At 48.5% G+C, this 19,126-nt stretch overlaps 1 protein-coding gene across 2 annotated transcripts in view; it reads left to right on the forward strand.

The window, feature by feature from the left end:
- COPS8 (COP9 signalosome subunit 8) overlaps positions 1–19,126 on the forward strand; it is a 327,439-nt gene that overhangs the window by 156,227 nt on the left and 152,086 nt on the right. For both annotated transcript variants that reach the window (XM_030209867.1, XM_030209866.1), the window contains exon 4: positions 18,443–18,575. In XM_030209867.1, the coding sequence (XP_030065727.1) occupies positions 18,443–18,575 (133 nt within the window). The remainder of the gene's footprint in view (positions 1–18,442; positions 18,576–19,126) is intronic.

Below are 19,126 nucleotides of genomic sequence, written 5' to 3' on the forward strand. Positions count from 1 at the left end.
GAGGATATGACAGATGGAGGGGGTGACAGTATGAGAGATAAGTAAGTTGGTGAGGTTGGGATCAGAATCCTGCCTCTACCTAGCTAGTGGGTTTACCCTGTGAGTATTCCCTGAACCCCGTTCTGCCTAGCTTGCTGCGTGCCCTAGTCCTTGCTCCTGTTCTTTTGTTCGTCTTGTCTCCCTGGTCTGTCTTGTGTTCCTTGCTAGTGGCAGCGCAGCAGCTTTCAGTCTGAGTCTAGTAGTTAGTCTAGCTTCCTCGTGTTCCCTGACCCAGGGTGGGTCCTCTGGATCTCCAATACCGGCCTCGTCCTGCAAGTCCTGCCGGCCCCCCGCACGCTGGAGCTCAACTCCAGGGAACGGGGACCAAGTGCAGGTGAAGCTGTTCCTGTTATGCCGGTTCCAGTTGCCTACTTCAGTCCAGAGGTCCAGCCCTGTCCTTCCGTGTATCCAGTTCCAGGGTGGTCTTGCCTGCCGCTGCCGCTCCTCGGCAATGGTCCAAGGGCTCACGTATTCCGGTTCTGCCTCGAGGCCCAGACAGAATGCAAAGGCCCTCGAGAACCTGATATAGGGATACCCGATGCGTGATGATGTCCAGCCTGCTTGTCCTCTGAGAAAATGAAGATACATACCTGTAGCAGGTATTCACTGAGGACAGCAGGCTGGACATCATCACAACCCATCCTTCTCCCCTTTGGAGGAGATCTTCTTCTTCTCGTTTGCTTTCTAACGTGGAACCTTGCATGACGTAGCTATAATTCGGGTTCTTTTTTCCCCCACATGCACCACCTTGCACTTGCTCACGTTAACCGTCATCTGCCATTTTGCTGCCCAGTCTCCCAGTCTAGTAAGGTCCTTCTGTAATTTTTCACAATCCTGTCGCGAGTTAACGACTTGAATAACTTTGTGTCATCAGCAAATTTTATTACCTCTCTAGTTACTCCCATCTCTAAATCATTTATAAATATATTAAAAAGCAGCGGTCCTAGCACAGACCCCTGAGGAACCCCACTAACTACCCTTCTCCATTGTGAATACTGCCCATTTAACCCCACTCTGTTTCCTATCCTTCAACCAGTTTTTAATCCACAATAGGACATTTCCTCCTATCCCATGACCCTCCAATTTCCTCTGTAGCCTTTCATGAGGTACCTTGTCAAACGCCTTTTGAAAATCTAGATACACAATATCAACCGGCTCCCCTTTGTCCACATGTTTGTTTACTCCTTCAAAGAATTGAAGTAAATTGGTCAGGCAAGATTTCCCCACACAAAAGCCATGCTGACTTGGTCTCAGTAATCCATGTCCTTGGATGTGCTCTGTAATTTTGTTTTTGATAATAGCCTCTACCATTTTCCCCGGCACCGACGTCAGACTCACCTGTCTATAATTTCCCGGATTTCCTCTGGAACCTTTTTTAAAAATTGGAGTTACATTGGCCACCCTCCAATCTTCTGGTACCATGCTCAATTTTAAGGATATATTGCATATCACTAACAGTAGCTCCGCAAGCTCATTTTTCAGTTCTATCAGTACTCTAGGATGAATAGCATCCGGTCCAGGAGATTTGCTACTCTTTAGTTTTCTGAACTGCCCCATTACGTCCTCCAGGTTTACCGTGAAATCAGTAAGTTTCTCTGTCTTGTCCGCTTGAAATACTATTTCTGACACCGATATCCCACTCAAATCTTTCTCGGTGAAGACCGAAGCAAAGAATTCATTCAGTCTCTCCACTACGTCTTTATCTTCCTTGATTGCCCCTTTTACCCCTCGGTCATCCAGCGGCTCAACCGATTCTTTTGCCGGCTTCCTGCTTTTAATATACCGAAAAAAATTTTGCTATGTTTTTTTTTTTTTTTGCCTCTAATGCTATCTTTTTTTCGTAATCCGTCTTGGCCTTCTTTATCTGCGCCTTGCATTTGCTTTGACACTCCTTATGCTGCTGCTTGTTGTTTTCAGACTGTTCCTTCTTCCATTTTCTGAAGGCATTTCTTTTAGCCCTAATAGCTTCCTTCACCTCACTTTTCAACTATGCCGGCTGTCTTTTGGACTTCCGTCTTTCTTTTCTAATTCGCGGAATATGTTTGGCCTGGGCCTCCAGGATGGTATTTTTGAACAGCGTCCATGCCTGTTGTACAGTTTTTACCCTCTCAGTTGCCCCAAGGTTTTTTTTAACTGTTCTTATCATTTTATCGTAGTCTCCTTTTTTTAAAGTTAAGCACTAACGTATTTGACTTCCTGTGTATAGTTACTTCAAGGTTGATATCAAAACTGATCATATTATGATCACTGTTATCAATCAGCCCCAGTACCATAACGTCCCGCACCAGATCATGCGCTCCACTAAGGACCAAGTCTAGAATTTTTCCTTCTCTCGTCGGCTTAACTGATGTAGAAGTCCACATGGACAGAGTGATGGATAAAGTTCCCCATTCTTGTAATTAAGGAAGTGTCTAAGGTTGTATTTTTCTGATTCTTAGGGTGAGTGAAAGTGCTAATTCTCACTTACTTAAAATGGCCAAACAATTGTTTCTTATGGATGGTCATTGGTCCAAATAGGTTTGATGATACCAATATCTTTCCATTCTCTCTTCTATGCCACTATGAGTTTCTTCTCAGAGAAGTGGCTCAGGCTTTGAATGATGTGTGATTGTTTTAAGATCTTTGAGATATCCTTGGATAAGTGTGTAAAGAACATCGTGCAGATTAATTTATCAACTTTGGAATTTGTGGCAGGTTGGAGAAGCAATTGTCTGTTTAAAGCTGCTGCCCTTTTGTATCCATCATTGATACATATGGAATATCACTTTTCAAGGAAACATTTTTATGTGTCCTGGGTCTGAGCAAAATCTTTTAATCCTGAGAAACTGAGTGTATGGTAAACTCTGCTGTGACAGCTCCTATAATCCACTAATTTATTAACATCTGTATATGTCTGTGGAAAAGCTGGCGTCACTGTAAATAATCTGGATAGTTAAGAACGGAATCATCTTACTGTTAAAATTAATCTGAAATTTAACGTTGTTATCTAGGTTATTTAACTACTGATAACATTTTTTCAAATCATCTTCCGTGTCCTGGCAGATCATAAAATTATCACCACTATGACACGTCAAAAGTATAATATGAGATGAGCAAGATTACAAGTTTGGCATAGTTTATGCATGGCAAAAAAAAAAAAAGAAATAGACCCATACCATCAAATAATACTAAGAATATACCTAGGTAAGATCCATCTAGCCCTGATAGTGTAAGGGAAAAGGAAAGATTACGCAGTACATCAGGAGAAGTGTTTGACCCCTCTGCCTCACTTTATACTATTCCTCCAAGAAATAACATCCAGAAAGATCCTAGGTATATAGGTGCCCTGCTGGGCCCAGGTAGAGGGCCACGTGTACTGATGTGGGCCACAATTAGCCTACTTTGAAGCCTTTCCCTGTCTGTTCCTTACATCTTGCATCAAGAGACCAGCCCCAGAAACCCCCTGATCCCTTAGCCGCACACCCTTTGGACACACTACAGAGCTACTCAGAGTAAAGGTATGTTGTCTTCGCCAGTAAGCCGCCTGATCCTAACCAGCAGATATGCATAGGCAATGCCTAGACTCTGGGTTACTCTCTGTTCTGCATGCTTCCCATATATTAACATTACCAAACAACCAACATGGCTGAGGGCTTGGGAAGATGCCAAACAGCTGCTTCCTCTAAACACATTTGCATGTATACAGCAATGGGCCACATTAGGCCTGAGGGAAGGAAAAGCAACTATATACAACTATAGGGGAAATATACATGAGCAGGAAAAGGAACTGTTTTCTACTAGTTGCATCCAGTCAGGTCATAGCCAGCACGTGAGCTTGCCCATAGGACATACTAGGCTTAAATCTGTGTTCAGCAGGCCAGAGGGCTGGGGAATAGTGTAGCCCCCAGCAGGAGCCACCTGTAGGGGATGTAGATCAGGAATAGTTACTGTATGACCCCTCACCCCCTCCCTGTGAAATATGCAGATGTTCCTGTAGAGGGTGTGGGGCTCCACCTCTGGGCCTACAGAACAGAAGGAGCATGGCAGGAAGAAGGTTAAAACTACAGAAACCCTGTGGGGGTGAGTAGGAAATGCCAATCAATACATACAGAGGTCCCCCCCCCCCCTCAACCCTGGGAATGGGTGGGCGCGCAAGCACCATGTTTAATGGGGTTTAGCAGAGAACTAGAGATGTGGAGGCGAAAGACAAGGCGAAGTCTGGGGAGAAGGCAGCAGATATGTGGACCCTGTGAACTTCACACCTATGGAGACCATGGTGCACAGACCCATTCCCAGGGCATCATCTCCCCCCCTCCTCCTCTGGTCAGGTGGCCAGCCAGCTACAAAGGGGTGTCTCCAGTACGTTCACAGGTTCCTATATCCCCACAGTCCTATTGCTTTGAAAACAATAAATAGGTACAAAACTGTTTTAATGCTGTGTATCACAGTGCAGTGCAGTTCCTTGTGTTTCTGATGACCAGTGCCTGTACTTGCTCTTGTCCAGCAGCCAGGTCCTGGAAAAAGCAATGAGTCCTTGGTTAGCAGAGACATAAGGCAGACCAGGTGTCAGGTCAGCTCCCTTACAGAAGAGGAATTGTAGAATAAGGAGTCTGTTCTTAACTGCAGACAGTGGCAAGAGTGGAGTCCAGTAGCTCATGGCTTCCTGGGTTCAGCTGCCTGATACTGGGGAGACAGAATGGAGAGCAGATGAAAAGCCACCTCAAACGTTGGCAACATTATAGTAAGGGGGAGATAACAACAGGAAATATAAAGCACAGATTTGAGACATCAGTCTCCCCAAAACGTTCCCACATGTGGGTCATAATAGATTCCAAACGTCCTTGTCGGAAACAATCTCTCTGAAATAGTTTCATGTGTGGGTCATAAAAAAAAAAAGTCCATCTCACAAACGTCTAGTTGGCCCCACCCAGGACATTTCTGGGGACCTATTTAAATATTTACGTTGGGATTTTCAAACCTCTGTATGCCATTCCTATCATAAGAACATAAGAATATCCATATTGGGTCAGAACAATGGTCCATCTAGCCCAGTATCCTGCTTCCAACATTGGCCAATTTAGGTTACAAGTACCTGGTAGAAACCCAATTAGTAGCAACATTGTATGGTACCGATCCTGGGGCAAGCAGTAGCTTCCCCCATGTTCATCTCAATAATAGACTGTGGAATTTCCCTCCAGGGACTTGTCCAAACCTTTTTAAAACCTAGATACGCGAACCACTGTTACCACATCTGGCAGGCTCCAAGCCGTAAGGGAAACTTCGCTGATGATGAAATAGAGCTCCTGCTAATGGAGATTGCCAATAGGCATGCGAATCTGTTTGCCCCCAAGGGCCAGAGGCTTGTAGCCACCATGAGTGGGAGGTAGCTCGGGACCACATAAATGCAGTGTACCACTGCAACTGGGAGATGGAGGACTGCAAGCGCAAATGGTGCCAGTTCAAGCAGAAGGTCAGGCGCAAGGCTGTCACCAACTGCCCAGATCATGACAACAGCAATCTCATCCCCCCAGGAGCGGATGGTGCATACCCTCCTCTCCCAGGAGTAGATCCATCGGGTCTGGAGCCAGGACACCTCAGCACAGCCTGTCAGGTACGTCTGTTGTGTTTCACCCTCTTCCACAAGTGGGGACAGTGTGAGCAACCTCATTGATACCACTCCCATGTGTAGACCAGGTTCACAGGTAGGTGGGGGGGAAGGGGGTGAGAAGGCTCACCAGAAAGGCATGTTGAAAGGCTGGTTGTCAGAGGCCCAACAATTCAACAGGTAGTAGTGGTTAATGGGCAGGTCAGGGGCCACTCAGGTGGGTGGAGAGCCCCATATCTGTCATATTTTGGTGCCTTCTTTCCCCCCCTCCACCCTGACCCATCACCAACCAGTGCATATATTTGCTTTCTACATCTGTGTTCTTGTCACTGTGCCCTCTGCACCCCTTCCACAGTCTGGTACATTGGTCTCTCAGGTACACAATGCACCATACCCCTTTCCTCCAGCAGTGTTGCATGTAAAGAGAGACATTTTTGGGTTGCATGACAATTCCATTCCTCATCTGTGGGCTGGACTTGCACATAGAGAAGTATGTATAGGAATGCTGCAACACAGTGGCAGGTTAGGTAGTGCAACAAAAACATATCCTACGCTTTCCCTATGCAGGTGATGATACTGAATCTGAGGGTGAGCTGGGACCCAGTGGCCAACAGCCACATACTAAGGAGCAGGAGACGGCAATGGTGACAGCTGTAACATCACAGGAGGGCACTGGTGGAGAAGAGCAACAGGCAGATGAATGGGCCATTGAGGAGCTGCCTGCAGGTGAAGAACTACTGGAACCTGCACCCCCTCCCCTTGCCAAAATTTGCTGATAAGGCACAGGCCGCCTAGAGGGGGCCACAACACCACAGGTGTCAGGTGGTACTCCTTGCCAGCAAACTAATTTATTTATTTATTTTATTTATTTATATTACATTTGTACCCCGCGCTTTCCCACATGGCAGGCTCAATGCGGCGGGCAATGGAGGGTTAAGTGACTTGCCCAGAGTCACAAGGAGCTGCCTGTGCCTGAAGTGGGAATCGGACTCAGTTCCTCAGTTCCCCAGGACCAAAGTCCACCACCCTAACCACTAGGCCACACCAAAACAGTAGTTACTGTGGCAGGGGGTGCAGGTGCAGCAGGATTGTGCTGAGCAGCATGCGCCATGAGAGCCTCAAGGTGAGTGAAAACATCTGGTGCCAGCTCCTGGGGATCTGCAGGGATCTCCAGGGGTACACAGCTGCCATTTCACAGCCAGAGGCCACCAAGCCCCCGCCAGCAACCTCCACCGGTGCTGCATCAGCTGTTCCGGGCCAACCTGCAACATCTGACCCCAAGCCATCCAGGTGACCAGACTTTCAGGCAGCAGCACAGGCTGCAGAAACCTTCCCTAACAGTGCAAGCCCCCCAAACCCCCAGAAAATATCAAGTGGCTGCCGGCGGACAAACCCTCTCCCACCCTCCCACCCAGCGAGGGGGGGGGGGGCTGGAGGTCCACCCCAACTCCCCCCCGCATTGTAGTACCATGTGGTTTGTAGCCCCGCCCAGCGTATCCCTGGATGCAATGGGCGGGGCTGGGCGCCGCCATTTTGCGGTGTCATCCACTGGAAGAGGAGGGAGGCAGGCTGTGTCCCTCCTCCAACTAAAGGTAGGGGGGCTGGGAGGGGCATTGTCACTACTTTGACTCACGCTGGACCACCAGGGATTCGTATGACAATGCTGGGGGGGGGGGGGGGGTGGAGTTGGGGTGGCTTCGCTCGCTGGGTTTGTTTTAAAAAGCCTTGATGTGAGAGGGTTTTTTGGGGGGGGGGCGGGGGCGGAGGGGATGGTATACAGTTCTTAATGAACTTTCCATCACAAACCTGAAATACCTTCTTTTTTGTATTTATAATTCATATTAACACAGACATAAATTATATTATTATTTAAGGAGGTGGAAATGTAATATTTTCCCAAATTTTGTGCCTTTTATGATTAGGATTTTTAATCAAGAGCTTCTTCTGAACAAAATTGCTCACAAATTTGGCTAGTGGAAATTTTTGTACATGGGCTGAAAATTTTGCATACAAGCCATCAGCCCTTAGCTTAGAAGGAACACTGCTTCCCTCCTTTCCTGCTCTCACTGGGCTCCTTTATTTTAAATCTAGCTCAGCCCCTTTCCCATCTAAGCTGACTATCTTTCCAGCTAGTGGGAATATGATTTGATATGTGAAAGAGACGGTAAGCTTCCACATGGTATTCCTGCAAGAGAAAGTATCTGTTTTTGGCAAAATGCTGGGAAATAATCTCCCTGGTGGGGAGCCATTTACTTATGTTAATGTATTAATTTTGTGGCATCTCACAAGACTGAGGGCAGTAAGTGTAATGTTGTGCTTCAAGGATCGGTGCTGGGACCGATTCTGTTCAGTATATTTGTGAGTGACATTGCCGAAGGGTTAGAAGGTAAAGTTTGCCTATTTGCCGATGATACTAAGATCTGTAACAGAGTGGACACCCGGGAGGGAGTGGAAAACATGAAAGGATCTGAGGAAGCTAGAAGAATGGTTTAAGGTTTGGCAATTAAAATTCAATACGAAGAAATGCAAAGTGATACACTTAGGGAATAGAAATCCTTGGGAGACGTATGTGTTAGGCGGGGAGAGTCTGATAGGAACGGACGGGGAGAGGGATCTTGGGGTGATAGTATCTGAGGATCTGAAGGCGATGAAACAGTGTGACAAGGCGGTGGCCGTAGCTAGAAGGTTGTTAGGCTGTATAGAGAGAGGTGTGACCAGCAGAAGAAAGGGGGTGTTGATGCCCCTGTATAAGTCGTTGGTGAGGCCCCACCTAGAGTATTGTGTTCAGTTTTGGAGGCCGTACCTTGCGAAGGATGTAAAAAGAATTGAAGCGGTGCAAAGAAAAGCTACGAGAATGGTAAGGGATTTGCGTTACAAGACGTATGAGGAGAGACTTGATGACCTGAACATGTATACTCTGGAAGAAAGGAGAAACAGGGATGATATGATACAGACGTTCAAATATTTGAAAAGTATTAATCCGCAAACGAACCTTTTCCGGAGGTGCGAAGGAGGTAGAACGAGAGGACATGAAATGAGATTGAAGGGGGGCAGACTCAAGAAAAATGTCAGGAAGTATTTTTTCATGGAGAGAGTAGTGGATACTTGGAATGCCGTCCCGTGGGAGGTGGTGGAAATGAAAACAGTAACAGAATTCAAGCACGCGTAGGATAAACATAAAGGAATCCTGTTCAGAAGGAATGGATCCTAAGGAGCTTAGCCGAGATTGGGTGGCAGAGCCGGTGGTTGGGAGGCGGGGATAGTGCTGGGCAGACTTACATGGTCTGTGCCCTGAAAAGGAAGGTACAAATCAAGATAAGGTATACACAAAAAGTAGCACATATGAGTTTATCTTGTTGGGCAGACTGGATGGACCATGCAGGTCTTTTTCTGCCGTCATCTACTATGTTACTATGTTATTTATTTATGACTAAACTGAAGAATAGGATGATCCTCTACACACCCCCAAGGACACTAACAGGCTCATTTTCAAAAGGGATCGCCGACGACCTTCCGAAACAAATCGGGAGATCGCCAGTGATCTCCTGATCCCGGCCAAATCGGTATTATCGAAAGCCAATTTTGGCCGGCTTCAACTGCTGTTTCTTCGTGGCGATGGCCAACCTTCAAGGGGGCGTGTTGGTAGGGTAGTGAAAGCGGGATGAGGGGCGGGGGCGTGGGTATGAGATGGCCGGCTTCGCCTTATAATGGAAAAAAAAGAGGCCGGCTCGAATGAGCATTTCGCCGGGGGACTTGGTCCATTTATTTTTAGGACCAAGTTTGGAAAAAGTGCCCCAATTGACCAGATGACCACCGGAGGGAAGCGGGGATCACCTCCCTTTACTCTCCCAGTGGTCACCAACCCCCTCCCACCCAAAAAAAAACCTAAAACGTTTTTTGCCAGCCTGTATGCCAGCCTCAAATGTCATACCCAGCTTCTTGACAGCAGTATGTAGGTCCCTGGAGCAGTTTTTAGTGGGTGCAGTGCACTTCAGGCAGGTGGACCCAGGCCCATCCTCCCCCCTACTTGTTCCACTTGTGGTGGTTAATTTAGAGCCCTTCTAAAAACCCCAAAACCCACTGTACCCACATGTAAGTGCCCCCCTTCACCCCTTAGGGCTATGGCAATGGTGTAGAGTTGTGGCGAGTGGGTTTTGGGGGGGATTTGAGGGACACAGAACACAAGGTAAGGATGCTATGCACCTGGAAGCTATTTTTTTTTTTTTTTTTTAAGTGCCCCCTAGGGTGCCCGGTCGGTGTCCTGGCATGTGAGAGGGGCCAGTGCACTACAAATGCTGGCTCCTCCCACGCCCAAATGACTTGCATTTTGCCGGGTTTGAGATGGCCGGGCCCCGTTTCCATTATGGCTAAAAAACAAAGCCGGCCATCTCGTATTTTTATTTTTTTAATTTTTGTACATTTGTACCCCGCGCTTTCCCACTCATGGCAGGCTCAATGCGGCAGGCAATGGAGGGTTAAGTGACTTGCCCAGAGTCACAAGGAGCTGCCTGTGCCGGGAATCGAACTCAGTTCCTCAGTACCCCAGGACCAAAGTCCACCACCCTAACCACTAGGCCACTCCTATAAACACGGCGTTCCTTGTCATCAAGCAGATGAAGCCATTACGTATGGGTTATGTCCATCAACCAGCAGGGGAGATAGAGAGCACTCAAACTTTCACAGTGCCCTCTTGGCCAGCTAGCTCCACTGCCTCTTCAGTATTCTCTATCTCCCCTAGCAGGGTGGCTGCAGCTTGTTCGAGCTCCAGAAAAATCTGCCGGGATGTGGTTCCTGGCTTGCCAGTTGTTAACCGGGGTGTTGGAGGCTATAGCAGCTTCACTTTAAAGGCACATAGGTTAGCCCTTTCCCTGCCTTACCCATACCTCTGTGGATGTGGACATATTGTCTTGCTTTCCCTGTCCTTACCCACCAACAGTGGATGCAGGCATATAGGTTCGCCCTTTCCCTGCCTTTCCCACTCATCTGAGCCTCCAGAGTCTTCAATACCTCTGCTTTCCTCACAGCTTAAAAAAAAAAAAAAAAAAAAAGTCGCGTCGCGTTTTTAAACGCAGAGACGCTGGAACAGAGGTTTTTGACCTGATTTTCAGCAGGATCGTAGTTGTACACTAGATCCTTTGAGGTAAGAGTGTTTTCCAACTCCTCCGGGGTGGGCCCGCGATCGGGGCGATTTTGGGGCGAAACCGCCGTTTTTCGGCGATGGCTGCGGACAATGTAAAGCGCTGTTCCACTTGTGGCAAGCGCAAATCAGCAGCAGGGCTCTGTAAATCGTGCTGTACTGGCGTAGGAGCCGGCCCGAGCATGGTGAGCGATGTTTCTTCCCGCTCTGAGCTGGCAGCGGGCGCCATTTTTCTTACACCGCATGGCGCGGCCTCCGTGGACACGGAGAGACCTGAGCCGGGTGGGGCACCCTCGAGATGAGGTTATTTCAGGAGTGGCTAGCACCGGACAGGATTTGGGTGCCCAGGGTGAGATTTTCTCCCCGGATTTTGTGCTTTTGCTGCATAAAGCATACATGATGAAAAGAGCCCTTCCTCAAGGGTCGCCTGAGGCTCCTCTGATTGCCCCCCCGATGGATTCTGGCCTGGGACTGCCCAGTGAGGCTTTTTTCCCCGGATGCTTGGCCTAAAGATAAGCGCAGAAGGGTTAATTCCCCTTCAGATTGTGGTGCACCTTTTTCCCCCCCGTGGTCGGGGTGTGAGGATTCAGAGAACTCTGACAGACGTTCTTGGTCTGAGGAACCAGAGTCAGGTGCAGATTTACCACAGGATCTGGATGATCCCTCCGCGGTGAGGATTTTCCACCGTGATGAGCTGCCAGCCCTCTCGATTGAAGATCCTGACAGTGGCATGGCCTCCTCGGGTAATCCCAGGATGGCTAGTACCAAGAAAGCTGCTCGGGCCTTCCCTTTGCATGACTCCATCCTAGAACTTGTTTCGGCTCAGTGGGCTGACCCCGAGGGACCTTTGAGAGTTTCCAGGGCTATGGGGCAGTTATACCCTCTGCGTGAGGGACATATGGCTCGTTTTCAAATGCCTACAGTGGATGCCCTAGTCACTGCGGTGACAAAGAGAACTACCCTCCCTGTTGAAGGAGGTGTTGCCCTGAAGGATGTTCAAGACCGTAGGCTGGAAACAGCATTGAAACGGTCCTTTGAAATTGCAGGTCTCACTGTTCGGGCGTCTGCATGCAGCTGTTATGCTGTGAGAGCCTGCCTAGCTTGGCTGCAACAGGCAGTGGCTCAGCCCGGAGATGGAGCGGAGCCCTTCTTGGATGTGGCTCCGCGGATGGAGGTGGCCTTGTCCTTTCTGGCTGATGCCCTTTATGACCTTGTCAGAGCTTCGGCTAAACAAATGGCAGTAGCAGTGGCGGCTCGCCATCGTCTGTGGCTACAACACTGGGCAGCGGACATGGCCTCTAAGCAAAGGTTGGTGAAGTTGCCTTTTCAAGGACTTCTCCTATTTGGTGAGGAGTTGGAGAAAATTGTGAAAGGCCTGGGTGATCCAAAACCCCAGCGCTTGCCCGAAGATAGGCAGAGGCCTTCCTCTAAGGGCCAGGCGGTCCACTCCTCGTACAGACCTCGCTTCCTTGAAGCTAGAAGGTACCGCCCGGGGCGTTCTGCTGGGTTCACTTCACGTGCCCGTGGTCAGCAGAGGAACTCCTTTCGCTCAGACAAGCGTTCCGCAGCCGGTGGCTCAAGACCAGGAGTTCAGGGGCGACCCTCTCAATGATGGTGCGCCGGCCCGCTCCTCGATGCCTGTCATCGGAGGACGGCTTTCCCTCTTTGTCGAGGAGTGGGCCAAGATTTCCTCAGATCAGTGGGTTAAGGACCTGATCAGAGATGGATACAGAATAGAATTCAACGCCCCAGTAATAGACGTGTTTGTGGAGTCCCGATGCGGTTCTGCTGTCAAACGGGCAGCGGTGGAGGAGACTTTACAAGGTCTGATTCAGTTAGGGGCAGTGACCCCGGTGCCTCCCGCCGAGCAAGGCTGCGGCCGATACTCCATCTACTTTGTGGTGCCGCGAAAAGGTGGGTCCTTTCGCCCTATTCTGGACTTAAAAGAAGTGAACAAGTCACTGAGAGTGCGGCATTTCCACATGGAATCCCTGCGCTCCGTCATTGCGGCGGTTCAGCCAGGAGAGTTTCTCACGTCTCTAGACCTGAAAGAAGCTTACTTGCACATACCTATTTGGCCCCCGCACCAGAAGTTTCTGAGGTTTGTGGTGTTGGGAAAACATTTCCAGTTCAGGGCCTTGCCTTTTGGCCTCGCCACAGCTCCCCGAACCTTTTCGAAGGTAATGGTGGTAGTAGCTGCTTTTCTCAGGCGAGAAGGTATCAGAGTTCACCCGTACCTAGACGACTGGCTCATCAGAGCAGACTCTGCAACAGAGAGCTTACAAGCTACAGCCAGAGTGGTCTCAGTACTGCAATCTCTAGGCTGGGTCGTCAATATGGCCAAAAGTCACCTGTCCCCTTCACAATCTCTAGAGTTTTTGGGGGCCAGGTTCGACACAGTCTCGGGCTATGTGTTCCTACCTGAGCTAAGGCGGTGCAAGCTTCAGAATCAGGTCCGTCTGCTCCTGAGGATGCCCCGCCCGCGAGCTTGGGACATTGTCCAGCTGCTGGGATCGATGACAGCCACGATGGAAGTGGTACCCTTGGCGAGAGCGCACCTGAGACCTCTACAGTATTCCCTACTCCGGAGATGGTCTCCTATTTCTCAGGATTACCAATGCAGACTTACTTGGCTCCCTGTGGCCCGTCTCAGCATGGAGTGGTGGCTCTCGGACAGCATGCTGCGGCGAGGAATGCCGCTGACGCTCCCCGTTTGGTGCCTAGTGGTAACAGATGCCAGCCTGAAGGGCTGGGGCGCACACTGCAAGGGGAAGCATGCCCAGGGTCTGTGGACACCCGAGGAGTCGGAGTGGTCCATCAACCGCCTAGAGTTGAAAGCGGTGTTTCAGGCGCTTCTGGCCTTTCAAGTGACCCTGGAAGGATTGGCTGTCAGAGTGATGTCGGACAACACGACAACGGTGGCCTATATAAATCGACAAGGCGGAACAAGGTGCAGAGCACTAGCCGCGCAGGCCGAACTGATTTGCCACTGGGCCGAGCTGCATCTTCAGTGTCTGTCGGCAGCTCATATTGCAGGTCAGAGCAATGTGCAGGCCGATTATCTGAGCAGGCATCAGATCGATCCAGCAGAATGGAATCTGGCAGACGAAGTATTCCTGCAGATCTGTGCCAAATGGGGCAAGCCCGTGATGGATCTAATGGCGACAAGTGCCAATACCAAAGTCCCGTGCTTCTTCAGCAGACGGAGAGTTCCTCGCTCGGCGGGGTTGGATGCCTTGGCTCAACCCTGGCCTCCGGGTCTACTTTATGTGTTTCCCCCATGGTCCTTGATAGGGCACCTGCTCTTGCGGATTTGGCTGCACCCAGGAGAAGTGGTCCTCATCGCCCCCGATTGGCCAAGGAGACCTTGGTATGCAGACCTCCGACAGATGCTCCTGGAGGCTCCTCTGCTGTTACCTCTGGTACCGAACCTGTTGACTCAGGGACCGGTAGCCATGGAGGACGCTAGCCGTTTTGGTCTTACGGCATGGCTATTGAGAGGGCGCAATTGAGGGATAAAGGTTTTTCCAATAAAGTTATTTCCACTCTCCTGCAAGCCCGCAAGCGGTCCACTTCCGTGGCTTATGCCAGGATTTGGTGCCTGTTTGAGTCTTGGTGTGCTTCCAGAGCCATTGCTCCAATGCGGGCTTCTGTCTCGCCGATTCTGGACTTTTTGCAGGAAGGTGTACAAAAAGGCTTGGCCTATAATTCCCTGCGGGTGCAGGTGGCAGCGTTGGCCTCCCTTCGTGGTAAGGTGGAAGGCGTGTCTTTGGCTGCTCACCCAGATGTGGCACGGTTTCTTAGAGGGGTGCTTCGGCTCCGACCTCCAGTGCGAGCACCCTGTCCAGCTTGGAACCTGGGGCTAGTTTTGAAAACCCTGCAGGCATCTCCTTTTGAGCCACTTCGGCGAGCATCGGAGAAAGATTTGACACTGAAGGCCGTTTTTCTGGTGGCCATTACCTCGGCGAGACGGGTGTCAGAGCTCCAGGCGCTGTCCTGTAGAGACCCATTTCTGCAATTTTCAGAGTCTGGAGTCACGGTTCGGACTGTGCCTTCCTTTATGCCTAAGGTGGTTTCAGCCTTTCACCTAAACCAGCCTATTTTCTTGCCCTCTTTTTCAGAGGAAGAGTTTCCAGAATCTTTTGGGCAGCTGCACCTTTTGGATGTGCGCAGGACTCTGCTGCAGTATCTGCGAGTTATTAACTCTTTCAGGACTTCTGATCATCTGTTTGTTTTGCTATCCGGTTCTCGCAGAGGGTCTCCAGCGTCTAAAGCCACTATTGCCCGCTGGCTCAAAGAAACTATCTTTTCAGCTTATCTGCTGGCCGGCAGGGTTTCGCCTGTAGCCTTTAAGGCACATTCTACTAGAGCGATTTCTTCCTCTTGGGCTGAAACTGGAGCACTCTCTCTTCAAGAGATATGCAGTGCAGCAACATGGGCTTCTAAGCTCTCCTTTGCCCGACATTACAGGCTGGATGTGGCTGCCAGGAGGGATGCGCGTTTTGGTGCACAAGTGCTAGCGCGTGGTGTGGCTTGTTCCCACCCTATCTAGGGATTGCTTTGTTACATCCCATATGTAATGGCTTCATCTGCTTGATGACAAGGAAGGGAAAATTAGGTTCTTACCTTGGTAATTTTCTTTCCTTTAGTCATAGCAGATGAAGCCATGAGCCCTCCCTGTATGATTGTCTGTATGCTGTGAATCTGTTTTTCAGGTTCTGTTCTAATTTCCTGAAGTTCCTTCCTTGGGAGAAAGTTGGAAAACAATCTTCAGGATTCATGTTCAGTTTAAATTTAGGAGGATGTGTTCATTCCCTCCAGCATGTTTTTTTTGGAGGATGTGTTGATTCTCTCCAGGAGGCGCGTGTGTTCCCCTCCACTTATACAATAAGGAGGATGAGTTTATTCCCTCCAGGAGGATGTGCATTCCCTCCTTTATGAGTTCATGCCCTTGTGATGGGCCATCGTTCGCTGTGAGGAAAGCTCTTGTGATTCCCATTGCGGTTTGCCATACTGCTTTGGAAGCTTCAAATACTGAAGAGGCAGTGGAGCTAGCTGGCCAAGAGGGCACTGTGAAAGTTTGAGTGCTCTCTATCTCCCCTGCTGGTTGATGGACATAACCCATACATAATGGCTTCATCTGCTATGACTAAAGGAAAGAAAATTACCAAGGTAAGAACCTAATTTTCCCATCCTTCTCTAAACCCGGTGAGTGATTTGGCCGGTGCCAAGCGCATTTTGTATTTCAATATATTTATTAGATTTTCATAAATACACCAAGAACACCTCTTGTACCACTACAGGAGAACAGTATGTACATGTTATACAGGAAATAACCAAACTCACAATTACTATCCCGCCTCCCTCCTTAGTCCACACCTAGAGAACCCAAGCCACAATTCTAGGAAAATAATTTTAAATCAAAACCCCCCCGAAAGGGGGAGACACAAATAAAGCGACTCAAAAAGGAGCTGTAGAGGATTATTATAACTGAGGTGCTGATCTTATCTCTGCTCCAGGTAACAGAGAAGGGGCACCCGCACCCCCCCGAGAGTCCAGGAACGTTTTCAACTGCAAAGGTTCAAAAAACACATACTTCACAGCCTCCATCTTCACCACACATTTACAGGGATAATTGAGCCAAAAAAGGCCCCCCAACTGAAACACAGTAGGGCGCAGCTTAAGAAAAGCTTGCCGCCTCTTCTGCGTCACCTTGGTCACATCAGGATACATCCGAACTTGAACATTCAAAAACTTTTCTTTCCGAAACTTAAAAAACAGCTTCAAAATCCGATCTCTATCAAAATGAGAAATAAATGTCACAATAAGAGTAGCGCGCTCCTGCCGCTCCTCCTCACCCTCCAGCTCCCTAATGAAGTCCAAGGTGTCAAACCGCACAGCAGACTCCTCAACACCAGCCTGCACACCTTGCGCCACTCGTTTAAATGGTTGCAAATAGTATATCTGTGAAATAGCCGGACATGCTAGTTCCGGCACTTTTAACACTTCCAAGAGGTATTTTTTAAAAGTCAGAATAGGTGCAGTCAGTTGTTGTTTAGGAAAATTTATCACTCGCAGAGTGTTAGCCCTCTGCCGATTTTCAAGAGCCTCAATCTTCCCATGTAACCACTTATTTTCTTTAATAAGGGTAGCGTGCACCGATTGCACTGACTTAATGGCCAACTCCTGGGCCTCAGATCTTTCTCCAACCTCCTTCAATTGCTGTCCCATAACAGTAATAGTCTCTAATGGGAGCTGTGAGGTCTGTGACAAAAGCAACATTTTCTTAGAAAGAGAAGTTTCCAATGTCAGCAACGCCTCCCATATTGTTTCCAAAGTAAAATTCGGCGGTTTAGGTAAAGTGAAGACTTACATAGTTCGTCAACGCTCCTCACTGACCCCATGGGGAGACTGGCCCCCTCCTCCAGCAGTCTTCCCCCCCGGAGCACCGCCTCCCGACATGCTGACCCTTCTCCCTTCCAGGGACTGCTGTTCTCTGCGATCCGATCCAGGTCCTGTCCCAGGGCCCTCCGCCCCCTCCTCGGAGGCCAGGAAACCCTGTCCGGCCGCATCTCGCACCGAGGCAGGCATGGGAGGCGGCTCCCTCACCTCCGGGCTAAGCTCCGTCTCAAGCGGCAGGGACGCTTCGCCTCTCTCCGTCCCTCCCGACACCGAGGCACCCGAACTCAGCTGACTTCCTCCCACCACAACGAAGCGATCCATTGTACCAGAAGCAGGCCCTGCGGGTGCCGCTGAACCAGGCACCCGCTTGCCCTTCCGCTTCGGCATTCCGTAGGTAAGCTTATTTTAGGCAATCGATCTCTACTGAGCTGCCGCGCTGCGCTCCCTTCAGGCCGCCATCTTGGGTCCTCCTTCGCGCATTTTGAAAATACACTTGGCTTCGGCCATTTATGGCGCTGGTTCCGAAGATGGCTGGCCATCGATTTGGCTGGTGCCGTTGGATACAAGACTATCTGTATTTTAGGAAACAGGTGAACGGTTGGCTCTTCAACCAAGCCTTTAATGGAAGAAGTAACTAACTTGTTAGTCACACACACACACACACACACACACACACAATCACACTCACAATCACAATCACACACACAATCACAATCACACACACAATCACACACACACACACACAATCACACACACAATCACACACACAATCACACACACAATCACACACACACACACACACACAATCACACACACACAATCACAATATTTAACCATCTCTCTGACCTCATGTGCACCTTTCTTTAAATTAGTCGCCTTCTTTTCTAATTCCTTTTACTGTCTTACCTATGTATTTCATTTTTGTTACATTTGTACCCCGCGCTGTCCCACTCATGGCAGTCTCAATGCGGCTTACATGGGGCAATGGATTTGCTTATACCCTGCACTGTAAATTAAAATGTTATATTACGTATTGTGTTGGCATTGTAAGTAGTATATTATGCCGTACTTTGTATTGTTAATTGAATGTTTTTACTGCTGTAATTGTCTATTGCTCATGTTTGATTTATTCTTATTGTACACCATCTTGAGTGAATTCCTTCAAAAAGGTGGTAAGTCAGATAAATAAATATGCTGTTCATTCAAAGAATACATGTGTACATCTATAACTGACAGCAATGGAATTGAGAAAAGCTTACAACTCTGTTATATTTCTACAGGCAAATTCTGAACTGGGTGGAATTTGGTCAGTAGGGCAGAGGATCTGGCAGAGAGATTATCCAGGGATTTACACCACAATCAATGCTCAGCCTTGGTCTGAGAATATCCAGTCCATTATGGAAGCACTGAAAGGTACAAAGGCGTGAGGTATACTTATGTTCCAGAGACGACAAATATCTGTTTCTGTAGGATTCTGTCATGAGGGATACATTTTATTATATTTTGTTTTGTAAATTGCTTGTGATATAGAAATATTCATATAAGTAAGTGTATTGTGGACAGCTGTGGGGAGCTTGGAAAATGGAGGGCATTCATGGAAAAAGCTGAAGTAGTAGTAGTCGACAAGATGTGTGAATTACATTTATTAAGAAAAAAGTTCCTGTTTTACTAAACAATTTCTAGTCTCCTCTTTAAGTGATGTCTGATACAGTGGATTTAGTTAGTGTCTAGTAGTCCATAATAATGTAGTAACATAGTAAGTGACGGCAGATAAAGACCTGAATGGGCCATCCAGTCTGCCCAACTATCACAGTCAATTTATGATTAAATCAACAATGAATGTGATGTAAAATACTTGATCATGGTCTTTCTTTGGCATTTCTCATAGTTGATTTTTGTTTTTCAGTCACTTACAGTCGTTTTCCTTGTTATCATTATATATCAATAGTGAAGGATTATTGTGT

Source organism: Microcaecilia unicolor, chromosome 7 (assembly GCF_901765095.1).
Source record: "Microcaecilia unicolor chromosome 7, aMicUni1.1, whole genome shotgun sequence".
Classification (NCBI taxonomy): domain Eukaryota; kingdom Metazoa; phylum Chordata; class Amphibia; order Gymnophiona; family Siphonopidae; genus Microcaecilia; species Microcaecilia unicolor.